This window comes from Mobula birostris, chromosome 4 (genome assembly GCF_030028105.1).
Source record: "Mobula birostris isolate sMobBir1 chromosome 4, sMobBir1.hap1, whole genome shotgun sequence".
Classification (NCBI taxonomy): Eukaryota; Metazoa; Chordata; class Chondrichthyes; order Myliobatiformes; family Myliobatidae; genus Mobula; species Mobula birostris.
In genome coordinates, this window is record NC_092373.1 from 145,101,942 (window position 1) to 145,125,769 (window position 23,828).

The following is a 23,828-nucleotide window of genomic DNA, read 5'->3' on the forward strand; positions in this document are numbered from 1 at the left end:
AGATATGGGTAATTATGGTGTTGTGGGCATCTCTGAATCATGGCTAAAGGAAGATCATAGTTGGGAGCTTAACATTCAAGGATACACATTGTATCGGAAGGACAGGCAAGTAGGCCAAAGGGGTGGGGTGGCTCTGCTGGTTAAAAAAAAAATGAAATTCAATCCTAAGAAAGAGGTGACAAAGGATCAAAAGATGTAGAATTCTTGTGATTCAAGTTAAGAAACTGCAAGGGTAAAAAAACACTGATGGAAGTTATGCTCAGGCCTCCAAAGAGTATCCAGGATGTGAGATACAAATTACAACAGGAATAGAAAAGGCGTGTAAAAAGGGAAATGTTGCAATAATCGTGTGGGATTTCAACATGCACGCAAATTGATAAAATCCAGAATCAGGTTTATTATCACTGGCGCGTGACATGAAATTTGTTAACTTAACAGCAGCAGTTCAATGCAATACATAATCTAGCAGAGAGAGAAAAAATAAATAAAAACAATAATAATAATAAATAAACAAGTAAATCAATTACGTATGTTGAATAGATTAAAAACAGAAATACTTTTTTTTTAAAAAGTGAGGTAATGTCCAAAGACTCAATGTCCATTTAGGAATCGGATGGCAGAGGGGAAGAAATTGTTCCTGAATTGCCAAGTGTGTGCCTTCAAGCTTCTGTACCTCCTGCCTGGTGGTAACAGTGAGAAAAGGGCATGCCCTGGGTGCCGGAAGTCCTTAATAATGGACGCTACCTTTCTGAGACACCACTCCCTGAAGCTGTCCTGGGTACATTGTAGGCTAGTCCCCAAGATGGAGCTGACTAGATTTACAACCTTACGCAGCTTCTTTCAGTCCTGTGCAGTAGCCCCCCCCCCCATACCAAACAGTGATGCAGCCTGTCAGAATGCTCTCCACAGTACAACTATAGACGTTTTTAAGTGTATTTGTTCACATTCAAATCTCTTCAAACTCCTAATAAAGTACAGCTGCTGTCTGTCTTGCCTTCTTTATAACTACATCGATATGTTGGGACCAGGTTGCATCCTCAGCGATCTCGACACCCAGGAACTTGAAGCTGCTCACTCTCTTCACTTTTGATCCCTCTATGAGGATTGGTATGTGTTCCTTCATCTTACCTTTCCTGAAGTCCACAATCAGCTCTTTCGTCTTACTGATATTGAGTGCCAGGTTGTTGCTGCAGCACCATTCCACTAGTTGACATATCTCGCTCCTGTACACCCTCTTGTCACCACCTGAGATTCTACCAACAATGGTTGTAGCATCAGCAAATTTATAGATGGTATTTGAGCTATGCCTAGCCACACAGTCATGGATATACAGAGAATAGAGCAGTGGGCTAAGCACACACACACCTGATGTGCGCCAGTGTTGATCGTCAGTGAGGAGGATATGTTATCACCAATCCGCACAAATTGTGGTCCTCCGGTTAGGAAGTCGAGGTTCCAATTGCAGAGGGGGGTACAGAGGCCCAGGTTCTGCAACTCCTCAATCAGGATTGAGGGAATGATGGTATTAAATGCTGAGCTATAGTCGATGAACGGCATCCTGACGTAGGTGTTTGTGTTGTCCAGGTGATCTAAAGCTGTGTGGAGAGCCATTGAGATTACGTCTGCTGTTGACCTATTGTGGCAATAGGCAAATTGCAGTGGGTCCAAGTCCTTGCTGAGGCAGAAGTTCAGTCTAGTATTGACCAACCTCTCGAAGCATTTCATCACTGTCGATGTGAGTGCTACATAATATACAGGAGAAAAAATAAATAAATAAAATTAAACGAATAATAATAAATAAATAAATAAATAAATTACAGTATACATATATTGAATTTATTTTAAAAAATGTGCAAAAACAGAAATACTGTATATTAAAAAAAGTGAGGTAGTCCAAGGGTTCAATGTCCATTTAGGAATCAGATGGCAGAGGGGAAGAAGCTGTTCCTGAATTGCTGAGTGTATGCCTTCAGGCTTCTGTACCTCCTACCTGATGGTAACAGTGAGAAAAGGACATGCCCTGGGTGCTGGAGGTCCTTAATAATGGACGCAGCCTTTCTGAGACATCGCTCCTTGAAGATGTCCTGGGTACTTTATTGGCTAGTACCCAAGATGGAGCTGACTAGATTTACAACCCTCTGCAGTTTCTTTCGGTCCTGTGCAGTAGCCCCCCCCCCCCAATACTAGACAATGACGCAGCCTGTCAGAACACTCTCCACGGTATATCAGTTGGTGCTGGATCCCAAGAAAGGGAATTTGTAGAATGCTTTTTAGAGCAGGTTGTGGTGAGCACACTAGGGGAACAGCAATTCTGGATTGGGTGTTATGTAATGACCCAGATTTACTTTGGAAGCTTAAGACAAAGGAACCCTTAGGAGACAGTGAACATAATATAATCAAATTCACCCTGCAGCTTGAGAAGAAGGTGGTAAAATTGAACATATTAGTATCACAATGGAATAAAGGGAATTACAGATGCATGAGAGAGCTTCTGGTAGCTGAAAAAGTTGTGGGGGCATTGGCAAAATCTATCAAGAATCACTGGATTCTGAAATGGTTCCTGAGGATTGGAAAATTGCAAATGTCACTCCACTCTTTAAGAAGAGAGGGAGGCAGAAGAAAGGCAATTATAAGTCAGTTAGCTCAACTTCAGTGGTTTGGAAAGATGTTGGAGTTGATTATTAAGGATATTTAGAGCACATGATAAAACAGGCCAAAGTCAGCATGGTTTTCTAAAGGGGAAATCTTCCCTGATTAGAATCTATTAGAATTCTTTGATAGCATAACAGGCAGGATAGACAAAGAGAGTCAGTGGATGTTGTTTATTTGAATTTTCAGAGGGCCTTTAATAAGGCTGCCTTAACAAGGTAAGAGCCCAGAGTATTATGGGAACGATACTAGAATGGATAAAAGGTTGGCTTCCTGGCAGGAGGCAAAGAGTGGGAATAAAGGGGGCCTTTTCTGGCTGGCTGCTGGTGAATAGTGGTACACCGCAAGGGTCGGTGTTGGGACTGCTTCTTTTCACGTTGTATGTCAATGATTTGGATGAAGGAATTGATGGCTTTGTGGCCAAGTTTGCAGTCGATACAAAGATAAGTGGAGGAGCAGGTAGTGTTGAAGCAGCAGGCTGTCTGCAGAAGGACTTAAACAGTTTTGGGGATTGTGCAAAGAAGTGGCAGATGAATATAATATTGGGAAGTGCATGGTTACATACTTTGGCGGAAGGAATAAAGGCCTGGACTATATTGTAAATGGAGAGAAAATTCAAAAAAGAGTTGCAGAGGGACTTGTGAATTCTTATGCAGGGTTCCCTGAAGGTTAATTTGCAGGTTTAGTCAGTGATAAGGGAGACAAATTCAATATTAGCACTCATTTCAAGAGGACTAAAATACAAAAACAAAGATGTAATGCTGAGGCTTTATAAAGCACTGGTCAGACAGCACTTGGAGTATTCTGAGCAGCTCTGGGCTCCTTACCTACGAAAAGATGTGCTGGCATTGGTGAGGTTCCAGAGGAGGTTTGTGGAAATGATCTCAAGAATAAAAGGGTCAACATATGAGGAGTGTTGGATAGCTCTGCACCTGTACTCGCTGGAGTCGAGAAGAAATGGGGGGGGGGGCAGATCTCATTGCAACCTATTGAATGTTAAAAGGCCTAGATAGAGTGGATGTGGAAGTGATTTTCCTATTGGGGGGAGTCTAGGACCAGAGAACACAGCCTCAGAATTGAGAGACATCATTTAGAACAGAGATGAGGAAAATTTCCTTAGCTAGGGCATGGTGAATCTGTAGAATTCATTGCCACAGACAGCTGTGCAGGCCAAGTCATTTGGTATATTTTAGGTGGAGGTTGATAGGTTCTTGATTAATCAGGGGATCAAAGGTTATGAGGAGAAGGCAGGAGAATCCGGTTGAGATGGATAGTAAATCAGCCATGATGGAATGGCCGAGCAGACATGCTGGGCCGAATGGCTTAATTTTGCTCCTATGTCTTTTTGTCTAATACAGGGAGGTTGAAGTTACTTGCCTCACTGTTTATACAATATGAATACATACCTCCTTGGGGTTTTAGTTTTCCCACCACCAATTTTGCAAGCTCAAGCAATATTTCATGATATACACAAGAGATTCTGCAATTCTTGGAAGTCCAGAGTAACACAAACACACAAAATGCTGGAGGAACTCAGCAGGTCAAGTGGCATCTATGGAGAGGAATTAACAGTCAACGTTTCGAGCTGAGACCTTTCATGAGGACCAAATTCGTATGAAGGGCCTTGGACTGAAATGTTGACTTTCCATAGTTGCACCAGCTATTTACAAAATCTTCTTAAGAACTGTCTTCATCTATTTTTGCCGATGTACTTTGTGTTTTTGCCAGCACAAAAGTGTCGGTACATTATGTATAATAGCAACAGATTGTGCCTGGCATACATTTGCTTACATACTGTCACTTCTGCACATGTTCTGCTACTATTCTGCCTGTTTTGCACAGAGATGGAATGCTGAGCTGGCTTTGATCATTTTGCCTGTCAAATCAGATGCCATATAATCCTGAAAGAACATGAGTTCAAAAATAGCAAATGCTGGAGGCTATTATAAATGATAACAGGGCACCAAGACATTATTAATGGGATTAGAAAAGGTCAACATGAATCAGCCATAATCATACTAAACGGTAGAAAAGGCTCAAAGGGCTAAATTGCCTATTCCTGCTCCTATTTCACTGTACTTTGTCTCCTCATATGATAGACCGCTTATGAATAGATACACATGTTCTCCCATCCTTCCTCTTTGTCGGGAAATTAGATCACTTAGCTCTTTATTCATTTTCTAGTTCCAAGCAACATTGGAGAAGCAAACATTTGTGATTGCAATGGTAAAGCAGTCTTCTTTAACCACAGCAGCCCTCCTGGGGAAGTGACTCCCAGAGTGCTGTTAGGAAGGGAGTTTTAGGATAAAGGACCAGAGATACGTGTACAAGTCAGGATGGTGTGGAATGAACATTGAAAATGGACAGGTTGGTAGATTAGATGACAACCATAAATGAGGGAGAGAAACTATGATGGTGGGGGGGGGGGGACTGGAAAGTACAGAGAATAAAATTGGATCCTATTAGTGTAAATATAGGTGCTTCATAGTCAGTATGGATTCAGTAGGATGAAGGGCTTGTTTTTGTGCTGTATCTCTGCTACTGTATGACTTTTACAAGCACTGATCATTTACAAGGCAACTATATTTCCTAGCTGCACTTGTAGCAACAAATCTGACCCAACCCCAATGACTTAAACATGAAATTGCACAGAATATATTTCCAAAGATATCATTTACCTCTTTGATATTGCCAAATGACCACTGTACTCCTTAATATTTCTCCAGCACACAGACACCCTTTAAACACTGGGTTATTTCTTCCCACAACAAAATCAGCAGAGCAAAACTGAAGACTTAGTTGTGTGATACTGTTCAACTGATACTTCATCACCAGTCAAAGAAGCAGTGTAATTAAGATTTGTATCCCTTTTGAAGAGTAATTTCTGTAATTTCCCTTCCATTCTTTTAATGATTAGGGCTGTTGGTAATTTAAATGATGTTCAATGTTTTCTACATTTTCATTCTCTCAGAAACATTGTGAAAGACAGAAAGCTAATTTGCGAATTCGCTATAGACCTTCCCTTTTTCAACATATGGGAACACATTCTTCTTTGGCTGGAAAAATTCAGAATCTGAAGGTATGTAGAAGTGTCTGTGTAGTGAAAGGTTACTTTGATTTGTGCTATTTTAACATAATGGCAAGCTGTTAACTAAGACCAGTTCAAAGTAAAGCAGTACAGTTAAAGCATCAGAGTCTTTCTCCATCACATATATCTCCACCATAAGTTCTGCATTTGACGGTGAGTCCAGTTACATAAGAAATGGGAGCAGGAGTAGGCCATCCTGCTCTGCCTCTCAAAATGATCTGGCCATGGATTCAGCTCCACTGACTAGCCTTTTCCCCATAAATTCTCTGCTATGCAAAAATCTATCTAGCTGTTTCTTAAATATATTTAATGAGGTAGCCTCTACTGCTTCCCTGAGCAGAGAATTCCATAGGTTCACTACTGTCTGGAAAAAGCAGTTTCACCTCACTTCCATCCTATTTTTATTCCGCTGAATTTTGAGACTATGTCCCTTAGTTTACCAAACAACTTTTCTGTTTCTATCTTATCTATCCCTTTCAAAATTTTATGCTCCTATAAAATCCTCTCACATTCTTTTGGATTCCAGCAAGTATGGAACATAATGGTTGACCACTGGGAAATTCCACTCTTGGTGGATAGAGAGGAGGCACTCGACGAAGCAGTCCCCCAGTTTACGTTGTATCTCACTAATGTAGATGAGGCCACATTGAGAGCACCAGATACAGTAGACTACCCCAACAGATTTGCAGATGGAGTGTTGCTTCACCTGGGAGGACAGTCTGGGGCCCTGAATGGAGGTAGGGAGGAGGTAAATGGACAGGTGTATCATTTCTGTCACTTGAACAGATAATTCCAGGAAGGAGATTAGTGGGGAGGGATCAATGAACAAGGTAATTATGGAGGGAGAAATCCATGCGGAAAGCGGAGAGTTGTGGGGGAGGACCTGCATGGTGGTTGGATCTGGTTGAAAATGTGGAGAATGATGTATTGGATGCAGAGGTTCATGGGGTGGTGGGTGAGCAGAAGAGGAACTCTATCTCAGTTAAGGTGGCGGGAAGATGGGGTGAGCACGGATGTCTGGGAAATGGAGGAAATACAGACATGGCCAGCAATAGTGGAGGAAGAGAAACCCCTTTCTTTGAAGGAGGGCATCTCTGATGTCCTGAAGGAAAGCCTCAGCCTGGAAAGAAATGTGGCAAAAGTGAAGGAACTAAGAAAAGGGAAAAGCATTTTTACAGAAGACAGGGTGGGTAGAGGTATAATCAAGATAGCCATGGGATTCAGTTGGCTTATAAAAGATATCAGTAAACACAAGGATCTGCAGATGCTGGAAATTCAAGCAACACACACAAAATGCTGGTGGAATGCAGCAGGCCAAGCAGCACCTATAGGAAGAGGTACAGGTGACGTTTCGGGCCGAGACCCTTCATCAGGACTAACTGAAAGAAGAGCTAGTAAGAGATTTGAAAGTGGGAAGGGGAGAGAGAAATCCGAAATGATAGGAGAAGACAGGAGGGGGAGGGATGGAGCTAAGTGCTGGAAAGTTGATTGGCAAAAGGGATACAAGGCTGGAGAAGGGTCAGGATCATGGGACAGGAGGCCTAGGAAAAGAGAAAGGGGGAGGGGAGCCTAGCGGAAGATGGAGAGCAGGCAAGGAGTTATAGTGAGAGGGACAGAGGGAGAAAGAGAGGAAAAAAAGGGGAAAAATAAAAAATAATAAATAAACAAATAAGGGATGGGGTAAGAAGGGGAGGAGGGGCATTAATGGAAGTTAGAGAAGTCAATGTTCATGCCATCAGGTTGGAGGCTACCCAGACAGGATATAAGTTGTTGAATATAAGATATCGGTAGACAGTTTGTCTCCAGAGATAGACACAGAGAGACTGAGAAATGGGTAAAAGGTGACAGAAATGGACTGAGTGAATTTAAGGGCAGGGTGGAAGTTGGAGACAAAATTAATGAAATTGATGAGCATAGCATGGGTGCATGAAGCAGCACCAATGCAATTGTCAATGAGTTGGGAGCATTACCAGGAAGGGTTTGGAACATGGACTGTTCCACATAGCCTACAAAAAGGCAGGCATAGCTGGTGCTCATGCAGGTGCCTATGGCTACCCCTTCAGTTTAGAGAAAGTGAGGGGAGCCAAAGGAGAAATTGTTGAGGGTGAAGACCAGTTTCACCAGATGGAGGAGAGTGGTGGTGGAGGAGAACTGGTCAGGTCTGTTGTTCAGAAAGAATCAGGGAGTTTTAAGGTCTTCTTGTTGGGGAATAGAAACATATAAGGTTTGGACATCCATGGTAAAAATGAGGAGGTCAGGACCAGGGGATTGAAAGTTGTTGAGGAGATCAAGACCATGTGGTGTCACCAATGTAGGAGGGAAGGGAGTGAAACAAGGGGTAGAACAGAGTCGAGGTAGACAGACACATCCTCAGTGGGGCAGGAATAGTCAGAAACATTGGGCCTACCTGGACAGTCAGGTTTGTGGATTTTGGGTAGGAGATAGAAATGAGCAGCGCAGGGCAAAGGGGATTATGGGTTTGGTGGCAGTAGATGGGAGAGCTCCAGAGTTGATGATGTTAGTGATGGTGTAGGTGACAGTGGCCTGATGGTCCAGAATGTGGTCCTTTTTAAGGTATAAGTAAGAGGTGTTTGAGATATGCCATGACCTCAGCAAGGTAGACGTCAGTCCTCCATGCTATAACAGCACCCCCTTTGTCTTTGGGCTTTATGGTGAAGTTGAGATTGGCGCAGATAGAGTGAAGGGCAGTTCATTCAGAGGAGGTAGGGTTCAATGAGGAGAGAGGAATTCTGAAGTCGAACTGGTTGATGTCTCGTCAGCAATTAGAGGTGAAAAGATCCAAAACAGGCAGAAAACCAGACCAAGGAGCCCAAGAGGAGGAGGAGGAGGAGGAGAGTTGGAGATGGGAGAAGCGGCCATTGGTATGGGGTGCGGAATCCTTGCCAAAGAAGACAGAAACAGAAATGATGGAAGAAGGGCTTGGCACTTTGGTGGGTGCAGAACTCACTGAGTGTGAGCAAAGGGGGACAAACATAAGACCTTTGCTGAGGACAGAATGTTCTGCCTCAGAGACAGGAAGGTTGTAGGGTACAGTGAAGCCACAGTAGAGATTACAGCAGGGATCAGAGTTAGGGCGGGGAGAGAGTTGGTTGTATCAGAAAAAGCGGGAAGGTTGGGCTGTTCAGGGAAGGTAGGGTGGGAGGAAGATGGAGACTGTGAGGATCAAAGAGGTGACGGGGAGCCTGAGAGATATGGGGTTGCAGAGTGGTTGTGGGACTAGGGGTGCCCATGGACCCAGTGGCAGCAAGGAAGGCTTCGACCTGGAGGTGGTGGTGGCTGAGGACTGGGCTGGTGCCAGAGCTGGAGGCCATGTAATTCATGTTCTGAAGGTGTCTGGGATCGATGGAACCAGAATTGGCGACAGTGGTATTTGCAGTCTGGAGCTGCAACAGGGCCACTGGAGCTGGAGTTGGCAATGGTGATATCCGCTAGTCCATAGGTATCCAGGGCTGTCAGAACTGGAGTTGGAGATGGTGGAATTCATGGTCTGGAGGTCTGTGATTGAATTGAAGTCGGAGCATGAGGCAGCAATGGACGTTGTCTGAAGATGGTGACCTTCCGATCCTTCCTAGATGTGAGGAAGGTGAAGAACCAGCAGCTGACACAATGGATCCAGCAGTGGGTGAAATGTCAGAGAAGTCCATGGCAGGCAGAGGAGAATGAGGCCCAGACCTGAGACAGACCCCACAGGTATGTCCACATAGCGGACAGCGTGGCACGTACAATTCGGAGAGAGAAGCAATCAAATGCAGCTACCTGAGATCCTCGGTGGTCCAGACTGGGAGGCTTTCAAATGGAGCAGGAAGCCATGTGGAGCAAGATGGTGGCAAAGAAAAGTACCCAGGAAGAATATGTGGCCAAGGTAGTGAGTCTGGTGAGCACATGGTCGATATGACAGAGGGCAGCAGAGATCACAGAGGGGGAGCAATGAGAGAGGGTCTAACGGAACATCTCCAGGGTAGGTATACCTCAATGAGACTTCGCAGTGGAGCAGCAAATCGTAAACACAAGAGATTCTTCTCATTCAACTCATAAATAGAAAAAAATCCCTCTTTAATCCACATTAGTTCTACCCTCCTCACTCCAGTTATTGTTCCATTCTTCCCATACAAGTAGAGTATCTTGGGGTTTTCCTTAATCCTACTCACCTAGGTCTTCTAAATCCCTTTTTAAGCTCTTTCCTGGCCACCTATAACTGTCAAGAGTCTGGTATGATCATTGTTTCCTAAATCTTAAGTATGCTTCCTCCTTCTTCTTGACATGATGTTCTACCATGGGTTCATCCATGTCAACCATGAGTTCTTCATCCTTTCCTTGCCTCAAACGGACAAACCTATCCAGAACCAGATGTCTAAATCTCTCCTTGTGGGCTAAACCCCTAATCTCTGGAATCAGCCTTGTGAATCCCTGCACCACCGTCAAAGCTAGTTCTGCAAGTGGAGAGACCAAAACTGCATGCAATAAAGTTCTTCTTTCTGTGTCTGAAATTGTAAATTATCTTATATCAGGTACTTTCATTCTGTTATAGTTTAGAACACTTCTTTGTAAACAATTTTGGTTCTTCTTAATCACCTTGTGTGTTTTCCTCGCTGAAGTCATTGATTAGCAAAGACCTGAAAATAAAGCTCAAGATCATTTTCAAAATAACAGGCTAAAAGAAATTCTGACTCAGATTAATTAATTTATTAAATGTACATCAAAACCGACAGTGAAATGCGCTGTTTGCATTAACAACCAACAGACCCCAAGGATGAGCTGGGTAGCCTGTGCATTCTGGTGCCAACAGAGCATGCCCACAATGCTTGGCAGAACAACACAGAACGCAACATGTAACAAAGCAGCAACAGCAAAGCAAACCCCTTTGCTCCATCCCACACATTCACAGTCCTCCAACATCTCCCAGGCCAAACGTCCGGGTCTCCAGCCTCCAATCTCATGGACTCGCAGTCAATGGGCCTCCTTCCTCAGTGGACTTCAGACTCAGAGACCTAGGGCCTGGGCCACTGGGCTTCAGTTCCTGGATGTGATTAACCTTTAGACTTCAATCTTCAATCCCAGGACCAGCTGATGATGGAACTTTGGACTTAAGGCCTCGAACTCTGGCCACACCGACTCGCATGTGTAGGGGGTCACCGGCTCTTGTGCCTTCTGTTCCCATGGACATTGATATTGGGACCTATCAATCTTGGAGGACTTACTGACCTGGTGGGCTACCAGACCTCGTCCTTGCTGGTCCTCATACAGCACCTGAAACACCCACATCCACAAATGTCCATTGTCACACGGCTACATTGCCATCCTTTGAGCACGGAGAGGAGGCCTAAACTTCGTATGTCCTATATCAGCCATCCACCTCACTGGTACTTGAATAAGGAGCAGAGGCCTGGACTTGGCCTGACCTCAAATTCCCACATACCTGTCCTTAAACCATAATCTGACCTCTAACACTCCACTCTGCCCAATACCATCCCTATAAGTTTAAAAAAACTAATATTGACGTGAAAATGCATTGGTTCCAGTTGGCTGTTAATGTTTTAACAAGAAAGTTACTATGCATAGTGTAGATCAACTTTCTAGCTGTAGTGAGGGTCATTTACAAGAATCAAGCAAAGGGTGGTATATTACAACTTTCAGAGCTGTTGGCATTCTACTTAGGTTGGAATATCAGTTTTATTTAGCTTTACTAAAGCATTAGCACAAAGGATTTAATTTTCAGACATACCTCCAACCTACAGATGGAATACTAACATAAATCTATGGTTTTCCATCCTTCCCTTAAAATGAGACGGGAGAATTAATACCATACAACCTTAGCATGCTAGTAGCTGCAAATGTTTTGATGCTTATTTTGAAAAGTTGACTGTTTCCAAGCTGTACCTGCTTGTGAATAGCTATGATTTATGGTTTTCAAGTACTTATCGTAATCTTTTTGTTTCAAATTAAAGGATAAGGATTTTAATAAACAATTATTACTTAAGAGGCATTCAAATCCTACTGCAGAATTAACAACCAGCTTGAAAATCTACCAACATTATAGTCTGGAGAAGGCCTACAAAGGAGAAGATTTCTTCTGGGCATATACTCCAGTGGCAGGGGACTTCATCAAATTTAAGTTCTACCAGCCACTGAAAGTTGAAAGGTTGGTTCAATCTTGTATTGTGTAGACATATTTCATAGATTGCCAAAATCACTCACCCATATTCACTTCAATTTAGGTTGCTAATTGTTCTTACCATTTACACTGTGAAGTTATTTACCTCTGTTTCCTAGGATTACTTCCTATTTCATCTCAAAATTATGTATAATTTTACTTAGAAGTTAGCAGAAGAGTTGAAGCTCTACAATATGACTTTAAAACTGTCTAGTTACATGCTGGTGCACTAATAAATATCAGCAAAGTTGTGTGGCAATTGTAGCTCATGTCCATGATTTTTCACATTATACTTTAATTTTGATCAGAAAGAAGAACTTAGTCATATAGCCTTATCATTGAGTCCATGCAACAACATTGGTATGGCAGTCCAATACCTTTCCTATAGATCCCTACCTTGTTGTACCTTCTATATGTGCTCTACTATAAAGAATCAAGTGCCTGTAAAAGTAAAAAGATATTTCATGTTCTGAATGTTCCTTTGAGGAGGTTCTCAGAGCAATGAGTTAGAGATTGGTTTGTGCAGATTTGTCAGTAGGTTACCTGCTTACACCTTCATCATGAGCAGAGTAATTGGTCACTTTGGCTGTGAAAGGCACTTGTTTCAAAAATAGTAGTGGCAGATGAAACAGAATGCTCTCAGATATTTAACAAGAAATAACAACTCAACTGTCATTTGTGGAATGATTTACTAGCACAAGATTATATTTTCTGGAAAGATAGGAAAAACAGGTGAAAAGAAATTAAGAAAAATTTTATCATTATCTCAATAATCGGTCAAATGTTTTTAATGTTACATCAGCAGAAAATTATATCTCTGAGTGAATTAATACATATTTTTAAAGTGAAGCATTTATGTTTAATTCTAACCTGGTACCCAATGAGAATACATAAGAGAGTAGGTGAGGGTGGTGGATTACTGGGGGTAGATTAAAATAAAGACAAATGTTGCAGATGGGCATGGACCACATTAAATTCAAGTCATGTTTCACTACTTTAATTCACTCCAACTTTGAGATAGAATCACAATTTAAAGAAGCTGGAAGTCTAAGTGTAATGATTTGGAAGGTCAGCTGGTAGTTGATATGCTCCTAAACATCTCTTCCTCCAACTTCTCTAGTATCCACCTATCGAAGCTAACCGCTTCTGAATATTCCCATTGACTCCATGTGAAGGCCTCTGCAACTCTAGCCATTACTTTCTATTCAGCCTTATGGCAAGATGCATTCAATCTAGGTATAATTAGACAAGATTGGGTGATAAAACAGCTGAAAGTTTACACAGTTGGGTCAGAACCTCACACACCCTTTTCAAACCACTGGGAAGACCAGGGGTTAATTAATTAACTGGAAAATAAATGGCTGTTCTATGTATTTTTGAAATTATGATCTTTTGGAAGACTTTTTGGATTTTGATACATTCTTTGTTTATTGTAACATTCTGGTCACATGAAGATGGGAGGAAAGAAAAATGAAACATAGCATTCTTTTAAAAGTGAGCTTTCTTGTGTCTCGAGGTGCTAGCTCATAATACTTAACAGATTGATTGATTGATAATTCTTTTTTTCCAGTTAGTTTAACAAAAAGATTAACCCATTCCAAATAGGTTAGCACTGATTAAAGTTGTAGAAAGAAGGAATTCTGCAAAAGGAGCCAATCATTTACCTGCTGGCATCATATAGATTAACATAATGATACCATGCATCGGATATCAATGTAGTTATAAAGAAGGCAAGACAGCGGCTATACTTTATTAGGAGTTTTAAGAGATTTGGCATGTCAACAAATACACTCAAAAACTTCTATAGTTGTACTGTGGAGAGCATTCTGACAGGCTGCATCACTGTCTGGTATGGAGGAGCTACTGCACAGGACCAAAAGAAGCTGCAGAAGGTTGTAAGTCTAGTCAGCTTCATCTTGGGTACTAGCCTACAAAGTATCCAGGACATCTTCAGGGAGCGGTGTCTCAGAAAGGCAGCGTCCATTATTAAAGACCTCCAGCACCCAGGGCATGCCCTTTTCTCACTGTTATCATCAGGTAGGAGGTACAGAAGCCTGAAGGCACACACTCAGCGATTCAGGAACGGCTTCTTCCCCTCTGCCATCTGATTCCTAAATGGACATTGAAGCTTTGGACACTACCTTTATTTTAACATACAGTATTTCCGTTTTTCCACGTTTTAAAATCTATTTAATATACATAATTGATTTACTTGTTTATTTATTATTAAATTTTAATTTATTTATTATTATTTTTTCCTCTCTACTAGATTATGTATTGCATTGAATTGCTGGTGCTAAGTTAACAAATTTCACGTCACATGCCGGTGATAAAAAATCTGATTCTGATATAACAATTTCACAGCAACAGTAAAAGTCTGGTATATTTTCTCTCTCAATTTCTATTTTTGTGACCTTTGCTTCACAGATATCTTTTTAGAAGTGGCAACATAGAGCACCCAGGTGATAAACTTGTTAATACAACAGTGGAAGTTCTACCGGCTAATGTAAGTGTATCAGTAGCAAGCACTAAATCCAAAACTCCTTCACTTCTGCAACAATTTTGCCTTTTTCCACTCTGCAGCTCACTGGTCCTGACTCCAAGCTCTTGAGTTTGAGTGAGAGGCAGCCCTTGCAAATCTCATTGGAAAATACAACCTTGAAAGACAACTTCAATGTTGTACACTGCAGAATTAATCTGATATTCATTGATGCTACTGGTTTTACGAAAATAGTGTGAGACCAAGAAAATGTTCTCTCCCATTGTGTTTTTGTACAGGGATCAAAGATCCAGGCTGATGAATCAGTAACAGCCATTAAAACTAGACAATCTGTCTGTACAACTGATTCATTAGTCAGGCTCTGTAATGAGAACTATAAATGGAGGTTGGCATTCAAGTAACCCTGCTGGTCTCCAACATTATAATGGTTCTAGTTAAAAATGCAGTGAGATGCTCTCTGCCATACTATGCTCAGTTTTTAGGATACCTATCCAAATATAAAGGCTTTAAGCCTTAGTTTTACTGTGTTGACACTATTTTAATTATCATATGACTGGAGAACCAATATACTGTATCGAAATTGATCACATCACTGTACATCAATGATGAAAACCTTTAATTCTACAGGTTCATTGACAAGGTTTCATGATAAAATATTTTTGATCTTTCTCCTAATTGAAGTTGAAAAAATCTAATCTGCTCTTTGTTTGAAAAGAGCAGATTAGAAAAGCTTGAGCATGTAGATATTAAGAAAGAGGATGTGCTAGAGCTTTTGGAAAGCATCAAGTTGGATAAGTTACCGGATGAGATGTACCCCAGGCTACCGTGGGTGGCGAGGGAGGAGATTGCTGAGCTTCTGGCAATGATCCTTGAATCATCAATGGGGATGGGAGAGGCTCCAGTGGATTGGAGGGTTGCAGATGTTGTTCCTTTATTCAAGAAAGGGAGTAGAGATAGCCCAGGAAATTATAGACCAGTGAGTCTTACTTCAGTGGTTGGTAAGTTGATGGAGAAGATCCTGACAGGCAGGATTTATAAACATTTGGAGAGGTATAACATGATTTAGGAATAGTCAGCATGGCTTTGTCAAGGGCAGGTTGTGCCTTACGAGCCTGATTGAATTTTTTGAGGATGTGACTAAACACATTGATGAAGGAAGAGCAGTAGATGTAGTGTATATGGATTTCAGCAATCATTTGATAAGGTACCCCATGCAAGGCTTATTGAGAAAGTAAGGAAGCATGGGATCCAACGGGACATTGCTTTGTGGATCCAGAACTGGCTTGCCCACAGAAGGCAAAGTGTAGCTGGAAACGGGTCATATTCTGCATGGAGGTCAGTGACCAGTGGTGTGCCTCAGGGATCTGTTCTGGGACCCTTACTCTTCGTGATTTTTATAAATGACCTAGATGAGGAAGTGGAGGGATGGGTTAGTAAGTTTGCTGATGACACAAAGGTTGGAGGTGTTGTGGATAGTGTGGAGGGCTATCAGAGGTTACAGCGGGGCATTGATAGGATGCAAAACTGGGCTGAGAAGTGGCAGATGGAGTTCAACCCAAATAAGTATGAAGTGGTTCATTTTGATAGGTCAAATATGATGGCAGAATATAGTATTAATGGTAAGACTCTTGGCAGTGTGGAGGATCAGAGGGATCTTGGGGTCCGAGTCCATAGGATGCTCAAAGCAGCTGCACAGGTTGACTCTGTGATTAAGAAGGCATACGGTGTATTGGCCTTCATTAATTGTGGAATTGATTTAGAAGCCGAGAGGTAATGTTGCAGCTATATAGGACCCTGGTCAGACCCCACTTGGAGTACTGTGCTTAGTTCTGGTTGCCTCACTACAGGAAGGATGTGGAAGCCATAGAAAGGGTGCAGAGGAGATTTACAAGGATGTTGCCTGGATTGGGAGCATGCCTTATGAAAACAGGTTGAGTGAACTCAGCCTTGTCTCCTTGGAGCGACGGAGGATGAGAGGTGACCTGATAGAGGTGTATAAGATGATGAGAGGCATTTATCATGTGGATAGTCAAACACTTTTTCCCAGGGCTGAAATGGTTGCCACAAGAGGACACAGGTTTAAGTTGCTGGGGATTAGATACAGAGGAGATGTCAGGGATAAGCTTTTTACTCAAAGAGTGGTGAGTGTGTGGAATGGGCTGCCGGCAATGGTGGAGGCGGATACGATAGGGTCTTTTAAGAGACTTTTGGATAGGTACATGGAGTTTAGAAAAATAGAGGGCCATGGGTAAGCCTAGTAATTTCTAAGGTAGGGACATGTTCGGCACAACTTTGCAGGCCGAAGGGCCTGTATTGTGCTGTAGGTTTTCTATGTTTCTATGTTCTATGAAACATAAGCATGTATATCTGCTGTCTTTCATGTAAAAGCAACAGAGCTAATATTTACATTGCGCAGACTGGGTTGGACCCAGAATCATATCTACGGAAGACACTAATTAGGGCACCCCCTCTCCTGTTCCCCATTCAATGAGGTAGGCTTGATCAGACTGTAGACTTGACTTCACCTTTTTAGTTACCAGCAGTAACCTTTCATCATCTTGTTAGTCAACAAGAGCTACCTCTACTGTGAAAATATTTGCTAATTTCTGCCTTTAAATAAACGACTGCTTAACTATTGCCACACCAATTTTTATACTTTCAAAACTATAATCATACAGTGGAGTGGGCAAGGTAGCACAGTAGTTAACGCAATGCTTTACAGTACCAGTGACCCAGATTCAATTTCCACTGCTGCCTATAAGGAGTTTGTATGTTATTCCGGCCCGTGACCGTGTGGGTTTCCTTCCACAGTCCAAAGACATACCAGTTGGGAGGTTAATTGGTCATTTAGGCTCGAGTTAAGTCAGCGATTGCTCAAAGGACCAAAGGGTGTATTCTGCACTGTATCTCAATGAATAAATAAATAACCTCCCTTCAATCCGAGCAAACTGAAAATCAATAGGAATTATACTTAATGGAACAATCTCAATCATTCATTCTAATTGCTTTGTATGTTCTGTATTAAATGGTGAAATGAGGGATTTCTCAAATATATAACAGCAAATTCCACAATTCTGTTAAATGATTCCTTTACAATAATGAATACTTTTTCATAATTTTTCAGGGAACTGATTTTAAGAAGAAATCTCTGTACAACAGTAGCAAAACATACTCCAAATACAAAGAAACAGATGATGGCTATTATAGAATAGGTAATGTTTTTAATTACTTGTTAATTCAATAATAAAATTATATAGTTTGGAAATGTACTTTGATATCTCTAGGTATTTGATGAAAATTACTATCAGCTCTATTAGCAGTTGAGCTCCAGGAATTTTGTATAACTTCCATTACACATAACTACATTTCAACATAGAATTAATTGGATTATTTTAGATGTCTCTGTAGTGCTTAAAGATTAAAGGACTATCATATAAACATACTAGGTGTTCATTCGGTATAAGTTACAGCACCTTCTATGCTTTTATTTTGGGGAACATTTATAATAATTCTCCTCCAGGTTTTGAACAGAATAACAATCCATGCACCATTGTTTTATTGGTATATTAAGACAAACGTTGAAAAAGAGTTTTTGTTTTATTTTTTGAGATATATACAGCGTGGAATAGACCCTTCCGGCCCTTAGAGCCACGCCACCCAGCAACCCCCTGATTTAATCAGAGTCTAATCACTGGACAACTCACAATGGCCAATTAACCTACCAACATCTTTGGACTGTGGGAGGAAAACCACAGCTTCCAGAGGAAACCCATGCAGTCACAGGGAGAAGCATCCAAACTCGCTATAGGCAGTGGCAGAAATTGGACCCAGATCGCTGGTACTGTAAAGTGCGATGCTACCATGCTGCTCCTAGTGCCAGAACAGATGAGTTCTGAACTATTGCTGTTCTGGCATGACTAATGACTATTCCTGAAACAGCATGAGTTTTGAACTAATGTTGTTTTGCCCAATATTCTATTTTATATATACTGTATATATCAATTTCCATTATTTCTTTCTGATGAAGCAAATAGGTTCCATTATAGATTTGAGATCTCCAAGTACTATCATAGAGACAGACTAGTTGGCATATCTAGCCAGTGCCAGCCTAGTCTTCTACCTGGTCCCATCTACCTTGTCCAGACCATAGTATTCATATCTCTCTCATCCAAACTTCATTTAAATGTTACAATTAAAGCACATATACCACTTCCACTGGTAGCTCATTCCATACTCGCTTCACCCTCTGAGTGAATGTTCCCCCTCAGATTTCCCTTAATTACCTTTCACCCTAAACAAATGACCTCTAGTTTTAGTCTCACCAACGTAAGGGGGATAAACCTGCCAAAGCATTCAACCTATCTATATCCCTCATAATTTTATACACTTATTTGATCTCCCCTCATTCTTCCCCAATGGAAATATGATCACTAGATCCAAAGTGTTCCCCTACATGCTCTTACCACCTACCCTGACTCATTCCCCAATAGGAGATCCAGTATCACACTCTCTCTAGTTGGGACTTTGACATGTTGATAAAGGAAACTTTCTTGAACACATTGACAGGCTCTATCGCATCCAGTCCTTTTACAGTACGGGAGTCCCAGTCAATATGTGAAAAATAATATTTCCTGCAACTGTTTGCTAATTCTCTACAACTTTACTCATCAAAATCCTGCTGATTATTAGGTGGTCTCTAACAATAGTCTCATTAATGTGCTTTTTTTATACCTCAGTTCCACCTCAATTGTCTCTGTAGATGAGTCCACCAGTAGGTTTAATATCTAATTTCTCCACTGCCACTCCATGCAGTCCTGTCATTCTGGTTCCCATCCCTCTACAGTTCTAAACTCCCTGGAGCAGCACCAACAATCCTTCCTTCAAGGATATTGGGCCTTCTCCAGTTCAGGAGCAAACCATCCCATTTGTACAGGTCCCACCTGCCCTGGAAAAGAGCCCAATGATCCAAAGATTTAATGCCCTCCCATTTGTACCATCTCATTGGCCAGTTGTTAGACTGCACTATCTTCCTAATTCTTGCCTCACTAGCATGTGGCACAGGTAGCAATCCTGAGATCACCTGCATGGGGGTCCTGTCTTTACACTTAACACCTACTCCTGAACTCACTTTTTGGGGTCTCCTCACTCTTCTTGCTTACGTCATTGGTACTGATATAGACTACGACTTCTGGCTGCTCCCCCTCCCCTTTAAAAATGTTGTGGACTTGATCCAAAACATCTCTGACCCTAGTACCTGGGAGGCAATGTGCCATCCAGGAGTCTCATTCTCATTCACAGAATCTCATGTTTATTCCCCTATTAACACTAAAACCCCTATCACTACCCAACTTCCACCCCCACCCCACCCCTCTGAGCCATAGAGCCAGTTCCAGTGTAGAGACATGGCTGCTGTGGCCTTCTGCTGGTAGACTGTCAGCCTATCCCAACTGTATTCAAAGTAGTATACTTGTAATTGAGCGGAACAGCACTCTATTTCCCTCTCCTAAGTTACCAGTTACCTGCCTCCTGAAACCTGTGACTGCCTTCCTATAACTCCAGCCTAACAACTCCTCAGTCTACTGAGTGATTGGCAGGTCATCAAGCTCCAGTTCCCTAATGCAGTCTGTCAGGAGCTGCAACCGGATGCACTTCTCACAGCTGTAGTCCTCAAGGTCACTGGAAGACTCAGACTTCCCACATCTCACAAAAGGAGCATATCATGCTGCTATCATATCAGCATTGCATTAAGGCAATGAATATGAAAATCTATTCTATGATCTTCCTTTAGATAGTTAAAGATCTATTAATATTTTGTGTAAATTGTTATCTTGTTTCATTTACAATTTAAGATGCATTTCGTAATGGATTTGTAGAAGGTGAAGTCGATGGATCAATTGGAAAAATTGAAGCTATTCGATTATTCATTCATTCAGACTCCTCTGTTTGGGTTTTACTGAATGAGGTAATATTTCAAAGATTTCATTCTAATTACTCATTTCTTATTACTCATTATCTTTATTATCATTAATACAGATCTCATGAACTTGGCAATGTATTGCTCATATAAATCATCTGTGCAATAAATCTGATACTTTGTTCCAGCAGCAGTAAAAACAAACTTTATCACTGGTCCTTGCACTAGTCATTGTGACCAGTTAATCTGATGATGACACAAACTTCACAGCATAGATTTCAATCGCCTTCCCTCAAAATTATCTTCAAATATCAATGTAACATCATCAAGAACCAACCGAATTTTCCTTTACTACTTTACTTGTCCATGGTCCACTCCAGGCACTACAGATGGTACTGATGAACAGTTCAGTGTTGTTGCTGATATTGTCAAAGTAACCAATTTAATTCCAAGTGTTGTATTTCATGTTTCAGGATACCAGGCCCATTAATGTAAAAGTTCTTTTGCTGTTGTCCTCAATTAGGCAAATAAGGACACAAATGTAATGAGGTCCAAGTAAATAGGCAGTTCCAGACCTATACAAAGAGTCAGCTTTAAGCCAGCGCCATTTTTAAATGACGTGGATTCTACATGTAACACACACAATATGCTAAAGGAACTCAGCGGGTCAGGCAGCATCTATGGAAATGTATAAAGACTCGATGTTTCAGGCCTAGACCCTTCTCCAGGACTGGAAAGACACTAGAATAAAAAGTGTGGCGGGTGGTAAGGAAGATAGCTAGAAGGTGATAGGTGAAGTTGGGTGGATAGTAAAGATAAAGGGCTGGAGAGGAAAGAATCTGATAGGAGAGGAGAGTGGACCATGGAAGAACTGGAAGGAGGGGGCGGCATAGGTGGAGGTGATAGGTAGGTGAGAAGAGGCCAGAGTGGGGAATAGAAGAGGGGAGGAAATTTTTTGTTTTACCAGAAGAAATCAATATTATTGGATTCTATACGTTGTGCAGCAAGCTTTTCCTAAAAGACAATTAACTATTGCCCTAATTTTCAATGGTTCAGCCACCTGAGAAATTTCTGTTTTTGTACTTTGAGTTGGAGATCCAATAGCTGTAATGCAATAGACTACAGAAAGTCAAATTTATCTTAAACTAGAAAAGCTGTCAAATGTATTGTGAATTGAGAATGCAATGAATTATTTGGACAAGAGAGTATATCCAGGTAAAAGTTTCATTGGCCATGAAGGAGACCCTAATGTCAACAAATGACCAAGCTGAAGTTATTGTTAAACAATTACTATGGCAGCAAGACATGTTTGAAAGTGGGCTCACACCGAATAGTGAAATCTCATGAATTGTGGATCTAGCTGTCCAAGATGTGGTACAACTGACAACTGGATTGCAAGGGAAGACACCCAAATTGTCATGCAATGAAACAGCCAATCTAAGTTCTACAAAGAGATATGGGTGTTCAGTAGGTTTCGGAGGCTAAAGGTGTGCTTGCGCACTCTGGTATATCTGAATCACTATTGTTATACTATTCCACTATTCATCTCAACTGAAAGCAAACAAACAAGACCTGTCAGAGGTCACACATTTTCGGTTGAAATATGACATTTTACTTTCGATTTTTATAGGACTGCGAAAGAAAAACTTTTACTAAATTGGGAAACATCTAATCATTAAAATTTATCTTAAAGATTTTTTTGTACAGAGGGAAACTCGAATTCACTGAAATTATTAGAACATAATCATTTCTATCTTAAGTAAAATGATTCGTTGGTGTGTTTCTTACTGCAGAATCAGTAGTCCAACATAGAAATTATTCCAGCTTTTTATAGAATTATGTTCCCTTTTCCTTTTGTAATGTCCCAAGGGTCTTTTACTGCAACAAAAGTGATGTACTTAGCTTAGAAATTAAGCAACACTATTAAATTTACGGCAGAGGGGATGAGATTGGTAAGAGATGTGATTTTGATTTATTCCAATGTACATAAGGAATACTGGCAGTTTCTGAAACACAGTAATGTATGTGTGTACACCCAAAGATACACACGTATTAATGGGCTGCAAATTAAGCAGGGGGATTCAGTGCCTCTTAAAAGGGACAGAGATTTGGACTTCATGCAATGAAACTGATTGTATAAGTGGTTAAAGCTGTGAGAGAAGTGTTTTGATGTGACCTTGTAGGGCTTTGTATAGGAAAAGGAGACAAGGAACTTAAGGGCGTAACACCAGTGAGGTCAATATTAGGAACACTGCTGCCAGATCATGGATTATTGTGGCCAAGTGTTCAGTGGTCTAAAGCTAATGCTGTAAAAGCAACATTGAAATGATTGTTCATCAATCAGTAGACAAGTGGTGTGCAAATAACATCATGATGATTAGCAGATTTCTTGAAATTTAGCTGCCTGCTTTTAAATTCTGTCACCCAGCAATTTTAACATGACTGTAGCCTCCTATAATAAGTTGCTGTTCAGTTTCTCTCAAATGTGCATATGCAACCATCTCATCCAACTATCTGGGTCCTTATGTGTCCACACTGCATCTGAAATAAACAGAGGAAAAGTTGTGAAAATTTAAATTATTTGAGGTGAATATCTACCTGGAGATTCTCTAGAACGCCTCTGCACTTCCAAAAATCGATGAAAGGTATGAAGGTTCCATGCACCCTCAGATGGAACTTTGACACAAAGTGAAATGAGAGTGGCACCACTATTGTTTCTGAATGATCCGAGGGGAAGGAAGGTTACGGTTCTGACAGCACAATTATGGCGTGATTGTTAGACCAATGGTAGAGTGTATCATACCTAAATCATAAGTTTGTGTGCTGCTCATTGTAACAGTTTGTCCGTTGAGCAATTCAGAGGAAGTACTTGTGAGAATGAGCAGCCTGTGGTAGAGTGGACATAACAGGACTAACTATTTGAGGAGTAAGTAGCACACTACCTTGTTATTTCAGGAGTGGTAGAAGCATATCAGAGGTTGCATTGTTTCAACCTGTGCATCTGCCAACTGATCTCCATCTGCTGGCCCTTGCCTGCTAGACCTCATCCTTCAATATGCTGCAGTACCCATTGCATGCTTGGAGTTGAACGGGTCCATGTTCCCCAGAACGTTAAACAGTATATGCTGCTATACAATAAAGTTTGTAAAAACATTTATGTTTTAATTATGCATTTTTTATCAGATTTTCATTGACGCAACTACATAAATGGAAGGAACTACACGTAGTTATACTTTCGTAAAGTTTGTGTGATGGATTTCTTCAACAATTGCGCCATCTAGTGTCAGAACATTAAAAGAACAACCGAGTGAAAAATCAACCAAAAAACACACCTCAATAGTGGGAATATAGCTATGCAAATTTTGAAATTATTTTTGACCAAATTAATTGGAATTTATTTATTAAACAATGTTATTGCTATTTTATCAAGTTTCACATATCTTTTACTGTCACTAGAATAAAAAACTGTCATTTTAATGAAACTTCAGTGATGTTACAAAGAAGC

General features: G+C 41.1%; 1 protein-coding gene across 1 annotated transcript in view; it reads left to right on the forward strand.

The window, feature by feature from the left end:
* The window catches only part of LOC140196648 (alpha-1,3-mannosyl-glycoprotein 4-beta-N-acetylglucosaminyltransferase B-like), a 167,966-nt gene extending 144,411 nt beyond the window's left edge, over positions 1-23,555 (forward strand). The window contains exons 10-15 of the mRNA XM_072256198.1: positions 5,621-5,728; positions 11,704-11,897; positions 14,337-14,415; positions 17,534-17,621; positions 20,259-20,371; positions 23,507-23,555. Of these exons, the coding sequence (XP_072112299.1) occupies positions 5,621-5,728; positions 11,704-11,897; positions 14,337-14,415; positions 17,534-17,621; positions 20,259-20,371; positions 23,507-23,530 (606 nt within the window). The 3' untranslated portion in view covers positions 23,531-23,555. The remainder of the gene's footprint in view (positions 1-5,620; positions 5,729-11,703; positions 11,898-14,336; positions 14,416-17,533; positions 17,622-20,258; positions 20,372-23,506) is intronic.
* Positions 23,556-23,828: the final 273 nt, after the last annotated feature.